The sequence below is a fragment of the Pholcus phalangioides genome, unplaced genomic scaffold (genome assembly GCF_987345545.1).
Source record: "Pholcus phalangioides strain wild (caught in Gottingen) unplaced genomic scaffold, Ppha-v1.0 ptg000011l_1, whole genome shotgun sequence".
NCBI classification, from domain to species: domain Eukaryota; kingdom Metazoa; phylum Arthropoda; class Arachnida; order Araneae; family Pholcidae; genus Pholcus; species Pholcus phalangioides.
The window spans coordinates 27,920,718-27,939,870 of NW_028301604.1; the positions used below are offsets into that span (position 1 = coordinate 27,920,718).

A 19,153-nucleotide genomic window follows, 5' to 3' on the forward strand; every position below is an offset into this window, starting at 1 on the left:
CCCGTGGACCTTGATGCTAACTTTCATGATGTTAGACGAGTATCTTACCACTATATATATATATACACCACTCGGGTACTTTGAAGTCGGGTATCTGGTCGTTAAACAGAAAACAAAATTTGAGTTGAAATAAAAATTTAAATAAAAAAATAATGGAATTTTTTTCATCTACATTTTTTTTTTCCATATACACTTCATCTTCACGTTTTAGCTCCCAAAAGTAATTGTCATGATATTTTCGATATGCTCTCCCTTATGTAGATGGTCCGAGTGGATAATGTTTTTGGTTAAGAACCCATGCTGTCTTTGAATTTTTTGAGAATTTTGCAAAGGATGTGGAATAGCCTACTGTGATTGCAGTAAAAAAAAATGTGGAATACAAAGAACTTCCCAAAAAAGGCAGACCGATAAAGATGCTTGGGATATCTCTGTTCACATTCTTAATGGCTTCTTAGGTAATCGCTGGACCAAAAACCATCTTAACAAGGTTGTGTTCTCCTCAAGCAATGTTTCCCCCAAAAGACACATCGCATCCTCCACGCTCATCTCAAAAATTCAAAGAAAGCATGGGTGCTTACCCAAAAGAACACCTTCACCAAAGAATTCTTGACTTGGAGCATCTATGGAACACATCGAAAATGTCATGAAACTTACTTTTCGGAGATAAAACATGAAGATGAAGTGTATATGGTAGTCATCTTCAACCTGTTGCTCATGGAAGCATCAAGAGTGCTCGTGTTATATTTCGTGCTCACGAGCACTTCATCAATTAAGCACTCCGCGAAAACTTAATCCAAAGAATACAATTATGCAGATTTCAGGCATACTCATGCCGAAGTTTCCATAAGGGTGCTCTTCGTTTGATGACTGACACAGGTAGTGCTCGTGACCCAAGAAAGGTTGATGATCCCTGGTATATGGGAATAAAAATGGAAAAAGATCCCATTATTATTTTACATTTCGAATATTATTTTATCTCAAATTTTTTTTTTCTATTAAACCTCTCGATACGCGACACATTTTAAAAGTTATTTAGAGTTTTTAAAAGCATTATCATTGTGAAAAGTTCTTTTTTTTCTCATTTTCAATATTCCGGTCACCCAACCAGCCAATGGTAAATGACATTCACAAATATCGATGTCTTCACCGCAAAAAAACAAAATTTGAGGCATAAAATTGCTGTGTATTCAGTCTTTTTCATTCTTAAACCAAAAAATATTGGGAAATGGGGTCTTCTAACCAAAGACAAAAATCGCGTTACATAGTTTGATGAATGAAATTTGCATATGCGGGAAGGGGGGGGGAACTATAGATAGGGAATTACGATAGATATAGACATGCATTAAATATTTTATGCAAAAAATTACGGTAATATCTAGTAATATTCCATTCGTATTTTTAAATAAATTTTCATATTTGTTATCATTCTGGAAAGTGATCGGAGCTGAGTTGGTGGTAGTTTCTTGTTAATACCACCACAGTTATTTGTTAACACCATCGATTGTCAACAAAGATGTCTGTCCTCTGCAGCTTAATGGTAGAGCACTCGCCCGGAAAGTGCGAGGTTGGTATTTCGATTCCCCACACACAAACACACAGAGGAATGTGACTTTTCTTTCCAATTTTCTTCGCTTGGTATCCAGTCATCTGTACTTCGTACCATTGATTGTCTTATATTTCATGTGAAGTTAACAAGATTTTTTTTCATTTCGATATTTTATTTAAAATCTTTAAAAAAAGACTAACTAATATGCCAATAGAGAAAAAGAGCTTCTATCTGGTGGAAAAAAAATGGAAAAAATGTGAATGAAGCTGCTGCTTCATTTATTTTTGCAAATATTATCCGCGTACTTTTTAGTTACTAAATTCTTCAAGAATTGAAAAATACAGCAAAATAAAAACGGGAAATGAGTAAAATAAAACTAAACTATTTAATCGTCAACAGAACATCGGTACATGCTTAACTTAATGTTATTTAACTTAATGTATTTCCATTGTTTTCAATTGCTAGTTGCTTAATGTTTGCATGATCATAATCGGATTCTTTCGAAAATCGTGCAACCGTTGACTGTTTTATCAACAGTTAACCTAATGTTCGCACTTTTGACGAATAATTTTTCAACAATCTGTATTTTAATTTTCGTTTTTCCTGTATAAGCAATGTAGGCTGGTTATTTTTACTCAAACCCACGTAAGACAAAGAAACTAAAATATGTTTTTCTTCATAGAAAAGCGAGTTCACTGAAAGAAAAGTGTGCTTAGTAAAGACTTGCTCTGCAATTTTCTGCATGGAGAGCCCAGAAAAAACGATCTTTTGGGAAATAAATTACCTCAAAATCCTCAAACCAACAAAAAATAGCAGCTACAAAAACCATATCGAGTTCGATATGCTTTAAAAAATAGACGTACGTCTAAAGATTTACAGTCATTTCAATAACTTAATCGTTTAAATTTACGCTTATTAGCAAGAGATAGAATGCAATTTATCTTCATCACTTTTATTCTTGTCAATATTCAATAGACAGACATGTTTTGCGTAAAATACGTACTTTCTAAATCATTGTTACATAGCAGTTTTCCCACTTTTAGAATAATAATAAGAAGTGAGGGTTTGTGCAGAGAGCATCATGAACGTCCAAATGATATAGCGATAGATTGGTGTTATCGGAGTGCGTCATCCCGCGAAAACACCCTTCAAACGATCATCATCTCGATAGTTGAAAAATGTCACGTGCCTCGTTCAACAACGCACACGGCCGTTTCAGGATTCAAATCTGCGCGGGCTGGCTCTAATGATTTCCTTCGTTGTGACCGCATACCAGATAACACATCATCGACTCTCCCAAACATTGATAAAAGCTCTAACACCAGCACCTCTTCAGCTGAGTAAGTGGTGGTTCTTTCATGGAGTGCAATCTCATTCTGAGAGCTAGCTCTTTCGTGATTTACACAGTGGCAGCTGGCTGATAGGGAAATCAAGCCAAAACGGGTGGGCAACAATGAACTAGCGAACGACTCTTATTTTGTACTTCCTATCATATTTTTTAAATTTTATTTTAGTTCAATAAACACCTAAACGTGACACAATTTTAATGCAAAAACGTGTTTGGCACGAATTTTCCCCCAATATGACATAATATTCAAAATATTCATGCCCTTTCACGAATCCTTCATTTTACCTTGAAATTAATTCGAGTAAACATTTCTTTTCTGCTCTATATTTATAAATATTTACGTATTGGGCCTTTTTTACAAGCTTGTTCTCTGCATAAAGAAAAAAAATGCTGACATATTTTCGGTAGCAATGATTTTATGAATGTCCGCACACACATAGCGGTAACATAATTTGTAGCAATATTGTCTCTATGACGAAATACTTTAACACATTTTTCTCTCTAATAAGAGTTGCTAATAAATGGAATGTCTTGATCTCGGGGATAGTAAATTATAACACAATTGACACGTTTGAAAATAAATACGATAAACATGGGTTAAATCGAGAAGCTATCCGTTCTTAGATAAGACAACCATAAATACTTTTATGGGCATTGTATTATATTTTGTCATGTATATATATATATATATAGTCTTTAGTTGTTATGATTGAATTTTAATTGGGGGGGGGGGTGTTGATTTTAGAAGTACATGACATCCATATTTGTTATGGGCATCAGCCACCTCGTTGGGAATTTTGTCTGTTGTGTCTTGTATTTGTATTTGTATAAGCGAATCTGATGAATATATAGAGGGCGTAGCAAAAGGGGTATGACATTTTACTGGTGAACCGTTGATCCTAGAGGTATACTTCCAATTAGAAAAAGTTTCCAACTAACGTGTAGATACGTCATTCATGTTTCAAGGGGTTGTATAGTTATTAAAATAAAAAATTAACTTTTTACACAGTCCCTGTCTGCCCTGAAACCCAACTAGACAGTTGTTGCCCTGTCTCTCCTGATGCCAAAAACACCATGTTTCCATATTTACATCTAGTTCCTACATCTATCTGTTTAGCGCAATATTCACCGAGATATTAGAATCAGAAAAAGAGAAGAAATTTGGGAAAAAACAGTGTTAAATGCGGAAGAACCGTTTTACCCGCATTTACTGCTGTTTTTTTCCAACTTTCCTCCGTTTTTCGAATTCGAATATCTCAGTGAATATTGCAATTAGAAACATGGAATTTTCTTTTGTTGGCATCAGGAAAAGCAGGGCAACAACATTCTAATCGGAAGTTAGAGCACAGAAATGCCGTATAAAACTTTAGATTTTTGAACGCTTGTTGAGCATTTTTTAAATTAGAATCATACCTCTACGATGGACGGTTGATGAGATAAATGTCGTGCTAGCACTTACGGGACACCGTGATTCAAAAAAGATGGGAAAAACTTTAAGAGGTGATAATACACACCAATAAAATTGTCATCAATTGTCATCAAATAATGCATGGTCTAACATGAAACGCAAACGCGCTAGCGCGTTTGGAAACGGCCGCCCCGCAAACGTTGAAACGACATTCCTATTGAAATTTATCGGGAGAAAAATAACACCATGCATGCAAATGTAACCTGGGAAAGAAGAAGAAACCGTAGGAAAATCTGCGTCACAGTGAATAAAAGGCGCGGTTTAAGTATTACTAAAGTGTACCATTACCCCGTACGTTACAACTATTAGAACGGTTGCACGCTGGAATAACTTCACAGGGCTGGCATCCGCACCTTTTATTCATTGTGACGCAGATTTGCGCACGGTTTCTTCTTCCTCCCCAAATTACATTTGCATGCATGGTGTTCCTTTTTCTTCCGATAAATTTCAACAGGAGTGCCGGTCTAACGTTTGTGGAGCGGCCGTTTCGGAAGGTGCTTAGCACGTTTGCATTTCATGTTAGACCATTCATTCTTTGATGACAATGGTTTGTATTGGTGTATACCAGGGCCGTAACTAGAGGGGGCAGGGGGAAACTTCCCCGGGCGGAAAAATTTAGGGGGGCGGCAGTTTTAGGTGTGGTAACAAAGAACACCGTTACAAGATTATATAATTTTAAAGGTGTGAAATTAATATAATTTTAAATGCGGCAAAATAATGTTTGCCCCGGGCGGCAAAAATCATAGTTACGGCCCTGGGGTGTACTATCATCTCTTAAAGTTTTCCCCATCTTTTCTAAATCACCCTGTATATATATATATATATTATTATTATTATTATTATTTTTCAATGGGAATTTTTTTACCATTATTTTTAAATCCTGATCGAATTCGATTGCGAAATTTGAATTCTGATTGAATCAAACATCTTACTTTCCCGATTTCTATGTGCAGTCGCAACATGTTTTATAACTTCAGAAGCAGTTTAATTATTTGTTTTTGAATACCACCCTTCACAAAAAGAAAAGTTTGCTAAAATGAAAATATAACTCACTTATCCACACCTACTATATTGAAAAATAGATGAACTTACCTGTCAATTATCACTGGATCAGACGGCGTTTCATTTCTGTTTCCACAGCTCTTTTTATCGCAGCATCGGCTGGAATTAATAAATGGGAAATTATATATTTTCCTTTCCAATAAATTCCTTTCAACAAAATGAGAACGTAATTTCTTTTAATTTAGTATTCGTTGAAAATACAGTGTATTATATTATGGAATTATAATTGAAGCCCTCACATGAGTATGAATTAACACCTCGTATTATTTATCGCCAAGATTATAGAGTCTGGAAGTTTAGGCACTGAAAACATTAATTGACAGACAAAGAAATAACTAAAAATTTTATTGATATCATCGATTTTTCTCTGAATTTTCATTTAAATGTTGCGGGTGAATTCTTTTTGATATATGATAGAGAGCTGCAAAGATTTGGCTAACCATCATGCTTCTCTGATCGGGGACCATATGAAAACTTAAATATCTTTCAATTATCATTTTATGGAAGTGCAAACATCATACATAACTCAATTATTCACTCTTTAGGCTGGTTTTCTGCTATACGTATTGAATCAACAATGAAATTAAAGCACTCTTTATGCTCTTATTCCTGTTGAACACTCTTTGTAAAACCGCTATTGTAAAAACGCTCCTTGTGTACGAGAATACATTTGTATATACAGGGTGATCAGCGAATAAGCCCTTATTTCAAAATTAAATATCTATACAACAAATATCAATAGAATTATGCGGTAAACGGTACGTTTATTAGCAAAACTGTAAGAATGTTGTACAGAAATTTCGAAAATTTAGTTGTTTTTTTAATTTTTTAAAATTAAAAAAAAAAAAACTGGAGATTTTGGGGTTCCGAAAATCTTCATTTGTGTGAAGAGAAACCACTGCATTCGCCTAAAGTTACTGCATGGGCTGCGGTATGCGCCAGAGGCATTATCGGCCCCTTCTTCGTGCGAGAAACGATTACTACTGAACGTTACGTTACAATTTTGGAACAATTTGTCAGCACACATGGCGCATACCGCAGCCCATGCAGTAACTTTAGGCGAATGCAGTGGTTTCTCTTCCCACAAATGAGGATTTTCGGAACCCTGAAATCTCCAGTTTTGTTTTGCTTTTTTTAAATTTTAAAAAATTAAAAAGAAAACTAAATTTTCGAAATTTCTGTACAACATTCTTACAGTTTATCAATTTTGAAACGTTTGTTTTCATATTATTTTTATTTTAAATTTTGTTTCAATTTGTTTATTTTCAATTTTTTAAATGTTAATTTTATGTTGTATTCAATTTGCATAATGAATTTTTATCTCAGGTATATTTCTTGCATTAAAAACTTTCAATTCCTTTTTCAACAAATTTTCAATAATATATAAGTTAATTTTGTGCATAATTCTTTTAAAACTATAAATTCTTTGCTTTGTCATAGATTTGTCAAAACATATGTTAAAAGAAAATTAGTTGTATTCGTTTATTTATTACCTGTTTAATGTTTCTTCTATTGTGGCAAGGGTTAATAAATCGATAGCCAAAAAACCACTTTCGATTTCATTTCCCCGTGTTATTTTTCTATTTTTCAATTAAATGAACTATAATACAGGCACAAAACTGCCGACTGCAGACTGAGTGCGATGACCGTCATGTCTCGTGTGAAAGGAGAAAACAATTATTTTCGTATATAATTACATACGCTACGGACGAATCCGTAGCGTATGAAAGGAGCGTAATTGACACGATTTTACTTTGTTTTCACCTTCAACAGATAAAAATGCTGTATCAACGAGGGTTTGGCCAACCGTTTCTGGAAATTTGACACGTGAGTGAGAAGACTATTGCTAAGTTATTATTGAGACAACTTCCTGGAAGTAACTTCATTGCACACCCAAAGAGATTGCATTACACTTAATTTGAATTTCCAAAAATAGATTGCTAGTTCCAATAAGTAGCTATCCAATAAACGAACGCTAATTTGACTATGATGCAAGATGTTTTTCAATGGGTATAATATATGCAATATTCATGCGCACAGAAAGATGACGAAAGAAAAAAATCAGTGGAAATATTATTTTATCTCATTGTTTTCAGCAAAAAGTAAAATATTAATTCCATCAAAAACCCTATAATTTTACAAATTCAATTTTTCTTCAACTAAAAATAACCTACTAAATTTACGTTCAAAATATAAACCTCTTGATTATATTAACTTCTCTCTCTTACGTTCAAAATACAAAGGGTAACAAAAGAGATTACGGTAAAATACGTCAAAGTTACTCCATAGGTGGATCCAGCGGTAAGCTTGTAAGTTGCGGTACAATTTCTATAAAAATGCGTTAATTTTTAGTTGATTAAGACGGAAGAAAAAATTGAAATTGAACTGCAGTTCTTACGTATAATATTTGATAAATTATTAAATTGTTATGATCGAAACAGAGTTAATTCAACGTCGATGGATTTATGAAATCTTTTAGACATTTCCTTCCTCTTCACGTAAAATTCATTCGTAGCAACACAATTTACTGATGACTATGAACCCATCCTCATTAGAATAGGTGTATTTTAAAATATGTGCAAATAACCGTCACTTGTTGTGCGATAACACTTCGATTCATCGAAATAATTAAGCTATGAGCAAACAACCAGCTTTGAGCAGGGCCGGATGAACCCCTATGAAAGTCTTAAGCACACAAATGATTTTTGTGCTCCCATCACCCTTTACTTTAACCTTAACGCATGACTCAGGACCTCATGACAACTAGATCTGATCACAATTTTCAAGAATATGTAAATTGGTTAGCAGGAATTTTTAAGGGAACGGTGTGGGATTCAAAAAACTCATTTCATTTGAGGCCTATGACCCCATGGGTCGGGAGCTTCGATTACCGGGAGGCCTCATTACAATTTGATGTGGTTAAAGAGAGAGTAAGTATGCTAATTGGTAAGCAGGTATCATAGCTAGGTTCTCAGAAAATTTTGTTTTACCCGGGAGCCTATGATGCTGTTGAGAAGGCTTTGGGATTACTTTATGGAAATAGGGCAAACTTTCGATCCCAAAACTGAGCATTGATTCTTGTACGCAATTGAAGCGCTTATTTCAGAACCCCCCCCCCCCCAATAGAATTTCTAATCTTGAGATAATCAAGTAAAACCTTCCAACTTAACTAAAAGCTGATATTTTTTTACGAAGAAATCCTGAATGTGAAGGACGGCTGTACACATAAAATGGAACGTGATATATTCAATATTGTTAAGGGAAGGGGAGGGTGGTAAAAAAATTCCAGAGTCTGCAGTTACGGGGTTTTTGCAATAAAACAAATTTACTACACTGTTCTATCATTTTTATGATATTAATAAGTTCAGTTAGGGGTGAAAGGGCAACAAAGCGGACTTTTTAATAACATTGAATTTTAATTTGGTCAATTAAAGATATTTTGTAGAAATAAAATAATCATACGTAACATCTCATTCGTTAATGTGCAGTCAAAATCTTCTCTTATTTTAACTTCGGATGTCGGCCAACTCACAATCATGTTGTAGAATTCATTATAGCTTGCTGTATATTCAACAAGCTTTTACAGATTATCAATTTTTTTCTTGTTGATTGGGATTTTTCCAACAGGGGTAGGCATTTGTAGTTGGCGGTTCAAGAGGGCAAGTTGTCATTCTAGAAGAAAATGTTGACGTAGACAAGCCATTAATGAACGTTTTGGCCTTCACTTTTCCAGGTAAACTATGGCTAAAGACAAAGTGTTCGTACATAGATATTTTAAATAGGATTCTTTCCCCCCTTTCGAATGCACCTTCCTGATGTTTCGCCAGAGTTGACAGTTTTCTTGTATGAGCATGGCCATCACTTTTCAAATATACTTATCTTGCATGCTTTTGCTTTCCACACATTGAGTAGAAATTACTCCAAATTTCACTTAGAACTGCTTTTGTGCCAAGTTTGAAACATTTGGCGGAACATGGATTTTGCGAGGAAGAGTTTTCTGAGTGATTGTATTACTTTTTGTAAGTGGCGTATTCTTTGCCCCGAACTCGTGATTTGTATATTACATTATGTTTATACGTGCCTAGATTAACTGTAACTTTTCTCCTTTTCTACAGAGTTTTCACGTCTGATTGCAATTCACTAGACGCCTTCCTAAAACTTTGTAAACAAAGAACGGAAAATAATTACCAGAACCCTCAAAACAAACTTTCAAAACGCCGAAAAATCAGAAACGACCTGTTCAATCTTTTTACCATCTGATATAACCCGCCAACGACGTCAATGCTGCTACCTCTTACAAATTTTTAGAGCAGAAATCCAGTAAGTGATGTCTCTTGTGGGGTTTCTGCACTAAATATATATTTCAGGAAATCGAAATGAGGGTATACAAAATGTTTTCTTAGTGGGTTTCTGCACTAAACGAAGCGTCTATCAATCAACTAGAAGAAACCAGTATTGACTCAATTTTGAATGATTTGTCGGTCATGGGGTTTTTGAAATAAGCGCTTCGATTAACTTAGTTTCCTCGGCTTTTGTGCCCTCCTCAGGATCATTGGCGTACGCAAAGGGGGGGGGGGTTGGGGTTCAACCCCCCCAAGCCGGGATTATAGTGCTATTTTGCCGGAAAAAACGTAAACCCCTCCCCCCCCCCCCGAGAAGAAAAAAAAATTTAAACCCTTCCTTTGAAAATTCTGCGTACGCCTATGCTTAGGACTGCAACTTGAAACTAAAATTTACCCAGTAACTTGAAAAATCTGTATCCATTTTGGTGCCCACTCCTCATAATTTTTGACAAAAACAGTATAAACTCAGCACCCTTCCTGGTCCATAGCCCGGCACCGGACCCCAATGCCCCTGCCCTCCCTTAGTTGCAGCCCCGGTGAACCTTTCAATAAAGATCTTCAAGTGTGCAATCAAGTGCTCTTAAAATGTTAGGCTTTTCAACCGGATGCCTGATGCTGGGAAAAAAATTTAAATTAAAAAAAAGTACTCTTTGATCACATTTTTTGTGGTGCCTCTTTTTTCTTGATGCCCTAAGCACGTGTTTATTTTGTTTAATGGTTAATCCGGCCCTGGCTTTGACTTAAGAAAAGCAGGGGTTATTATTTTGATGTTCCCTTGGAAAAAAGCAAGAGAATTCATTTCGAAGCACATCGAAATTAATTATAGTGGCAGCTGGGTGAGCGCGGGCATTCTCAATAACTAGCATATTTTGAAGGAATATATATTAGGAAGGAATAATAAAAGGAATATACTGTATGTATATAAAATATTTTGACAAACAATTTGAATAAATAGCATATTTTGCATTAGGATGGGAAATAACGTTTGATTCCGCATATTAAGTGGTGACAAAACATTCCTCGAAAATGGAAGTTGTAGCGCAAGCCTTGATTCCAGATATTGAATGGGCTCAACTTCGCTACTTTTATCATTTCGAAAATCAACTTGCCTTCGTTGGTATGACCCAGCATCCCGAGGACGCGAGTTCGAATCCCGCAGGTGACACGGGAGTGGTCTAATGAAGCTTCTAGGGCAAATGCAAGGTGGTCTCAAATAAAAAACAATCTTTTTGCCTAGAGCAATCAGACCAATAACATTTTAATTCAAGAATCAATATATACAAGCAATAACCTACTGATTTATCACTTTTGACTTTGGAAGAGAGATGATGGCACTCGGTGAACAAATAGCATGCACATCTCAAAATAATCATGTTTATGTTAGGCATACAACATGCACATAGCACTTTCCGGCATGCACCGATTTATTAGAAGTTCCGCAGAGGAATGTTTATGAGGCACTTGTATAGGAGATTCGTTCTCTACTTGCATAGGAGACTTGGCTTGGGTACATACTGGACAAGTGATTGAATGGGCATTGTGGATCATCACACTATCACACGTTCCGATCTCAGCAACAATCCTAACAAATTATGCTTTTTTCGCAAACTATGCATTTTATACATAAAATCACGTAACTCCAAACTCACGCAAGTACTGGATATTACCGTATTCTCATGTCTTTAAACCTTTTTAATATCTTGAATCACTTTCCGTGTTTGTTTATATTAGTGATGGGAAAACTACGGCCCGCTCAGAGCTTCTATCCGGCCCACCGCTGATTTAAGAATAATAGTATAGAAATCTCAATTTCGATGTTTTAAAAAAATTAATTTAAGGGGGTAGGGGATTTCATTTTTTATTTATGCAAAATGTAGTTATGAGAATATAAATATAAATTGATTTAAAATTCCATGCATATGCAAAAAAGGCACAACACGCCTAATAAATATGCATAAAGTTATTAAAATAGTTATTTCTGCTCTCATATTTTGGTTCCGAAACGTCTACTAAAAACGCAAAGTTGATTCGAAAAACCGTGTTTTCAAAGATGAATGGACCTGGAAGTACTTTTTCACAGTTATACGTAAAAGAAAAACGATTGTCTCTCATTCGCAATGAAACCGTGCAGTCTTCAAATAATGCAACATATCCTGTCACTTCACTTCTAAGCGTAAAAAGTTCCAATTAAGAATCAATCGCCGAATATGTTCGGCCCGCCTACGTTTTTCCTTTTTTGTTTTTTGGTCAGCGTCTAAAAAAGTTTGCCCGTCACTGATTTAAATCATGGGTGCACTAACTTTTCAGCTTAACAGCAAATTCTCCCCTCGGTTGTACAATTAAGGACAGTATAAGATATTAATCTTCGAGATCCAAATAGGAATGGCCCTTACAGTAATTAAATCAATTTAATTGCACTTAATTCATTGTGCGAAAGATTTTTTTTGCATAATTATCATCATTTTAAGGAAACATTTATTTTCTGGATACTATGCTGAAGTGAACTCGGAAAGAAAAGTCTTCTTTCTCCGCAGGGACTCGAACCCAGGCCCTCTTGCATACCGGGCAAGCATGCGACCATCTACGCCACTGGAGACATGACCCCGCCTTCCTTATTTCCCGCACTGTGGCGTGAGGCGCAGAAGTACAGGCTAGTAGCCTCAACTTCAGGAAATGGCCCCCGGGTGGGACGGTTTAGAGTGAGATAGATGGCTTTTTCTGAAAATATCTGTAAAATAAAACTGTGTCCTTGATATATATATATATCTCGGGCTGAGAAAAAACCATCTCTATCTCACTCTAAACCGTCCCATCCGGGGGCCATTTCCTGAAGCGCCTCACGCCACAGTGCGTGAAATAAGGAAGGCAGGATCGTGTCTCCAGTGGTGTAGATGGTAGCATGCTTACCCGGTATGCAAGAGGACCTGGGTTCGAGTACCGGCGGAGACAAGATGACTTTTCTTCCCGAGTTCACCTCAGCATAGTATCCAGAAAATAAATGTTTCCTTGATATCTTGGGCTGAAAAAAGCTATCTCTCTATCATCATTTTGTTCACATTCTACACCATAATTTGAAAAATAATAAAATATATTTTTTCTAAATTTTGCTTTGTGAATCATGTAAAAATCTCGTACGGATCGAAGTTTGTGAACGCATGCACTCGCGTTTTAACAATTTATGGCGTAATAAGCTTCAGTGAATGAAATTACCGGTAGTGCTATATTTTATTTAATTTTTGCTATACAAAATCACTTCGTTTGTTGTAAGGTGCAGTCGATCACCCGATCAAACGAATCGAGTGGAATCGACAGTTTTAATAGTCAAATCACAACAAATTTATTGAATCGAAGTCCAAATGATCACAAATATATCGACAGAGCTAAAAAATTCGTTAAGTCGGAGTTCTACAGTAGCTAACGCTCATTCTGCTAAAAAAAAAAAAATCTTATATTTTGAATAAGCTTTTAGCAAATATACGAAAAAGAATCAAGGTAACAAATTTCTAATTGCATATCCACAAATTATTCTTTTAGAATATTTAGATTAGGGAAAGACGAGCTCATTAGGAGGTATAGGCAATAAACTAATCCTTGAAATGACGCAGTCATAAAAGGGATCTCGACCTCCTTTTAATTGCCGAAGCTTTAATTCTAGCAGATGTGAGGCATTTCTATTGCAAAACAGTCTTGTACTATACAAACATAACTGCTTTTGATTTCAAACTCTCTCTCAGAAACGTGTTTTGCATAAGCTGCGGATAAGATCTCGAGCGTGCTTTAATCCCCATTCGTATAATCCTAATCTCTTATTTATTGGCGCCTCATTAAGTTCCCTTGAAAAGTGATTAACCAGGATATACCGAGGAAAGCTTTTGTTTTACTTATCTTGGAAAGCAATTAAAGCTCTAGAGATGTTAGAGATTTTCAAGACCCTCTCTCTTTCAGGGCATTACACGGAATTACAACATGCATTGCGGGATATGAAAGTGGACTATAAACCTAAGATTCTGGTTTCTGTAAAAATACGTCGAATACACTACCTTCAACATTCAACTTCAAGTCCAACGCTTTTGGAGAATAAACAGATTAAACGTCTTCGAGGGATTTCTGTTGGTTTTGACTGAATCACTGTTTCAATGTATAATATATTATGAATTAAAGTTTAGTTTCACTTTTTTCTCATGGCAAGCACAGTATTTAAAATTTGCCTCTTTTCCGCTAATAAATCTTTCTGTCTAGATGACCGATGAGAGATTTTAGTACTGTATAATTTTTTGTGGTTAGTCACTTCTTGCATTTAACTCGCGCTGCACTATCAACAGAAATTCGTGTCAAGGTAAATATGATAAATCGATAACAATGCACAATCGCCTCGGTAAATTTGATAAATTTCACCGTATTTAACACTTTTACCTGCGATTATGCATAATCTACAAATGATGTTTATAAGTTTGATAAATATTGAAAGAAAGTCATGTGAAAATATTTTTTGGCGTAGTTACACCACTTATCAGTTTTACGTTAACATCCATAATTCTTACAATTTCGCCACCCGCGGCTCCCTTGTCTTAGTCAACGTTTCTCTGAGGCACCCCAGCGAACTCTAAACAGTATCGCATCAAAGTACTGAACAGGTACACATCAATACTGCGAGCTCGCCGCGACATCCCTAACAAAGTTTGGCGACGTGCACGCTGAGAAAAACGTACCTTATATATATGTACGTGAGTATTTTGCCACAAAATTTAACTAAATCAAAATAAGTATGAAGAAGATGAAAAAAAAAATATTATGACCCTTTGTAATGTCAACTTTCTTCACATTAATCAACATTTTCAAACATAACCAATATTACTGACCGAATTCGTCATCCTAGATCAAAGTTTATGCATAATTTCAGGTAAATTCGAGTAATTCATTGATCATTCATCATATTTACAAATAACAGTTGAAGGGGGATAGATCATAATAACCTGAAGGGTGCCACCCTGGCAATACAGGGTGTCCTGTAAGTACTAATTCGGCTGTTATCTCATCGTTCGTTGTAGAGGTATGGTATGGTTATAATTAAAAAAATGCTCGAAATGTGTTCAGGAATTACTCTGTAGCAGTTTCGAGAGTAAAAATGCAGTGGGTCAGGAAATAAAAAAAATCTAAATTTTTATACGATCCCCGTCCTCTAACTTCAAATTAGAAAGTTGTTACTTTGTCTCTCCTGGGGCCGAAAAATCCAATGTTTCAAAAAGCAATATACGCTGCGATGTTTCAATTCAAAAACCGGAGAAAAGTTGTGGAAGAACAGCATAAACTAACGAACAACGCTGCTTTCCCAGTTTTCGTATTTTGCTGTTTCTCGTATTTGCTGTTTTTCCCCCATCTTTTCTCCGATTTCTTAATACAAATATCTCAGTGAATATTTGAACTTTTTTGTCCTCAGGAGAGACAGGGCAGTAACCTTCTAATTGGAAGTTGGAGGACACGGGGACCACATAAAAATTTAGACTTTTTATTTTATGATACACAGTATTTTTCCTCTCAAAACTGGTACAGGGTGATCCTTGAACATACTTTGAGCATTTTTTAAATTAGAACCATACCTCTACGACGAACAGTTGATGAGATAAAGGTCGAATTAGGACTTACAGGACACCCTGTATACAGTAAATTATGAAGTAAAAATCTGGTGTTCCATATCACCCGACTATTCCATAATCCCCGCACTTCCTCCTATATCTCCGAAACCGGTACCTTTGTTGAAATTTAAAAAATAAAGAGTAAAAAGATGAGTGGAGTAAGTTTTTCATATCATTCACATCCTCATATAGTAGGATAAAAATAAAAGAGAAATGAAGAGGTAGTGAAAAAGTATCTTTTGAATGACAAAAGCGCTAGTGCTGCTCACTTGTTCTTTCAAAAAAATATGTATACAAAAAAGAATTATTTTAACAAAAAAAAATAAAAATTGAATTTTATGAGAGTGAAATATATATATATATATATATAACTTCTATGCAGTGGGTCGTCATCAGGGGGAACCCCCCATGCATGGTTCGAAAAGTGTAGGCGTTTCTGAAGGGTGGCTATGCCTAATTGCATTACATTGTCATCATTGTCTCATCTATCCTAAAGAGCTTCCTCTGAAGGAAACCACAAAAGAAGACAATAATGTTCCTGGATATAAAAATATACAAAAACAACAATAAATGGGGAAACAGGTGTTTATGACAAAAGAGAAGACTTCGATTTTTCTGTTAACAGTTTAAGCCACTCGCATTCAAACGTCAACACCAAATATTCAGAAACACACTCATTTCGCAAATTTGTAGATTCGGACACATTTGCAATAATAAACAAGAATTCAATACAGCACTCCTCAATCTTTTCAAAACTGCATTTGGCAACAATATTCCAACCGCCTTCTTCAACGACATTTCCAGAAAAATCAACAAAACAACAGTCTCTCCATTCTTGAGGTATGTCCTGTGATTTTTTGACTACATTTTTTCGACTTTTTGATTGATTTTTGAATTTTTAATTTATTTTTGACATTTTTCATAATCCTTGTAAAATATTCACTGTGATTATTATATCCCTGTAACTTTGTATATGTTTTTCTCATGCTTCTTTGAACTTATAATCTGAAGCTCTGTATATATTTTTCTAATATTGTATTTTTTAACATTTTTTTATTTTCTTTTTTCGTCCAACATGTTTTTGAGAAGGCAGGCGTCGGGGAACAAGGGTTGGCATTTTTAAAGCAATTAGGCATATCCACCCTTCAGAAACGCCTACACTTTTCGAACTATGCATGTGGACCTTGATGACGACCCACTGCATAGGTAGGTTCTATTTCATTTCACTCTCATAAAATTCAATTTCTTTCCCTTTTCTTAAAATAATTCTTTTCTGTGTGTGTGTATGTGTATATATATATCCCTCTCTCTTCTCATTTCATAAAGTTGATTTTCATACCGCTAATGCTAGCTCAGTGTTTGCTAAAGTGTATGTTTTACATGTATATATTGTCACTGTGCGTTATTTGATTTCATTTTTTATTTTATTTATTATTATTATTATTAAAAATGAAGTCCCCCCCCACCACACACATACACCACGGTCCAGCCCCATTGGAGAAATGGCAAAATTGCCTGACGGCGATAGTGCATGGACCGTGTTCGGTTTGAAAGAAAGAAAGGAAAGTGTGTCTTAAAGTGGGCAATATCGCCACTTGGGAGAGGGGGGCAATGGAATCTATAGGTTTAGTATCTAATTAGGTTGCTGTATTTTAGTCACATTTGATATCCATATTCTTTATGGGCATCTTTTTTCAGCTACCTCGTTGGGCAATTTGACTTTTGTGGCCTTTGTGTTTATTTGTATTTGTATATGATCCTGTAGGAGATTTGGGGGCAATGAAAATGAAAAATTTTTGAAGAAGAGGGCGATGGGAGAAAAGTTTCAGAAACTATGTGTAAGAAGATAGAGCAATAGCAAGAGAAAAAAAAACAGTGCTAATTTTTTAAAAGAAGAAAAATACAATTCCGTTCATATGTTTATCACTTACCAAACATTACGATAATGTAATGAGAAATAAAAAAAAACAAAACAGATCCTTAAAGTATTTTTTCCAGCTACTCTAGGACGCGATATATATATCGCTTTCGTAAGGAAAGTGGTTGAAAAGAGAATTTATTTTTTCACTTCGACAGTATGTTTCATTTGTGCAATATTCTCTTAAAACAAAATAATGCATGCGTTATCATTTTGATACATGCGACTGCTTTTATTTTCGTGCACATACTTTTTTCATTACTGGAAATACTAGAATTGCGTGCATATCGTCATTTCAGAGATAAAAAAGATCAAGTTGATCACTAATACTAACAAAAATAATCTTTAACTATTAGTATAAAGAAACGTTGTGTGTTTCAGTGATACGAATCAATGATGAAATTAATAATGATCAATTTTTGCTGTTTCACCAAAAATTACCATTAATGTTTAGTGATTAAGTTTGAAATATACAATAATTGTTTGTAGATCGTAAAAATATAAGCCTATCAGACAATTAAATGAAAAATATAGAATTCCAGAGTGCGAAAGATTGTATATATCTCGAATCGAAAACCACGCATGACAAAAGGTTGAAAAAATAAATAAATAAACATAATCTCTCTCAATTTTTCACTTGACAAGTCAAAAGTTGTACGTCGTATCATTCATTCAAATGCGAATATTATCGTCTCATTAATATGTATTTCATTTTTCGTATGCAATACATATGACACATGCAACAACATCACCCAAGAACTATTGAAGAAAACTGTTCATAATCATTGCTATAAGATTTTCTCTGTCATTAATGCGCGAAAATAATATCATTAAATACGCGAAATGCATACAGACCTACACATGACTTCGTGGGTGAGCAATACTCGACACATTTCGGGATTTTTGTCTTGGCCTTCGTAGACGATCGCCTGTTTTAAAAATAAGATAAAAAAAATAAGTTTCAACACTGTTTTTTTCTTTTCTTAAGTACACTATTAAGTAACACTATTACATAAAACTAGCTTTCAAATAAAGTACTCTCCCGCAACTAATTTATTTTACTTTGGCTATGTTATAATTTTTTACACGTATTGTGTGTGTGTGTGTGCCTTGATTTTTATTTATATAGTGTGTTCGTAAACTGTTTAAAGAAAATTGAAGGGTTGAAGAAGTACTCTCATCACTCTCTCAAGATGAACAATATTTTTGATGGAGCATACGATCGCAATCCACTACAAGTGTCAGAATAGCGAATGTCTCCCATTCATTGCTAATTTTATATATTTTTAGATCAAAGAAGTTGATTTGGTCTTTTTTGTGGTTTCCTTCAGAGAAAGCTCTTCAGATTAAATGTTGGGGAAGACGCTGTTAAAATTGCTGTTGTTGAAGATGATTAAATCATCAATATTAACCCAATAAAGTTGTATTGCAGTTTGGATTTTTGTCCGAAGAAGTGGAGAAGAAGGTTGGCAAGGGCATTTGAGTAGCAGGCCCCCATTGGTATTCTTTTAATCTGTTTGTGGATATGTATGCCATTGAAAAGAAAGTTTTCAAAAATGTAGAAGTTAAGCCTATTGGCTTCAGGTCCATTCTCTGCAAAAACAGCAAGTTCTTCCTTCTTCACAAGGAATTTTATACGTATAAAATACGTAATTGTTACATATATGTTTAAATATGTAAAAACCCTAAAAAGTACTATTTGCAACTATAATCACAGCAGTCACAGAATCTTAACCTCATCAGCAAGGAAGACTGTCACTGCAATAGACCAGAATTTAACTCAAAGAAGTTGTAGATAGCTTTTATGGACTGCATCACAGGCAACCTTGATATCG

The 19,153-nt window shown here is 35.1% G+C and overlaps 1 protein-coding gene across 4 annotated transcripts in view; it reads right to left on the bottom strand.

Moving 5' to 3' along the window:
- The window catches only part of kn (EBF transcription factor knot), a 301,491-nt gene that overhangs the window by 180,927 nt on the left and 101,411 nt on the right, over positions 1–19,153 (bottom strand). For all 4 annotated transcript variants that reach the window (XM_089239429.1, XM_089239428.1, XM_089239430.1 and 1 more), the window contains exons 5-6: positions 18,174–18,247; positions 5,455–5,523 (exon numbers count right to left, since the gene is read on the bottom strand). In XM_089239429.1, coding sequence (XP_089095555.1) covers positions 5,455–5,523; positions 18,174–18,247 — 143 coding nt within the window. The remainder of the gene's footprint in view (positions 1–5,454; positions 5,524–18,173; positions 18,248–19,153) is intronic.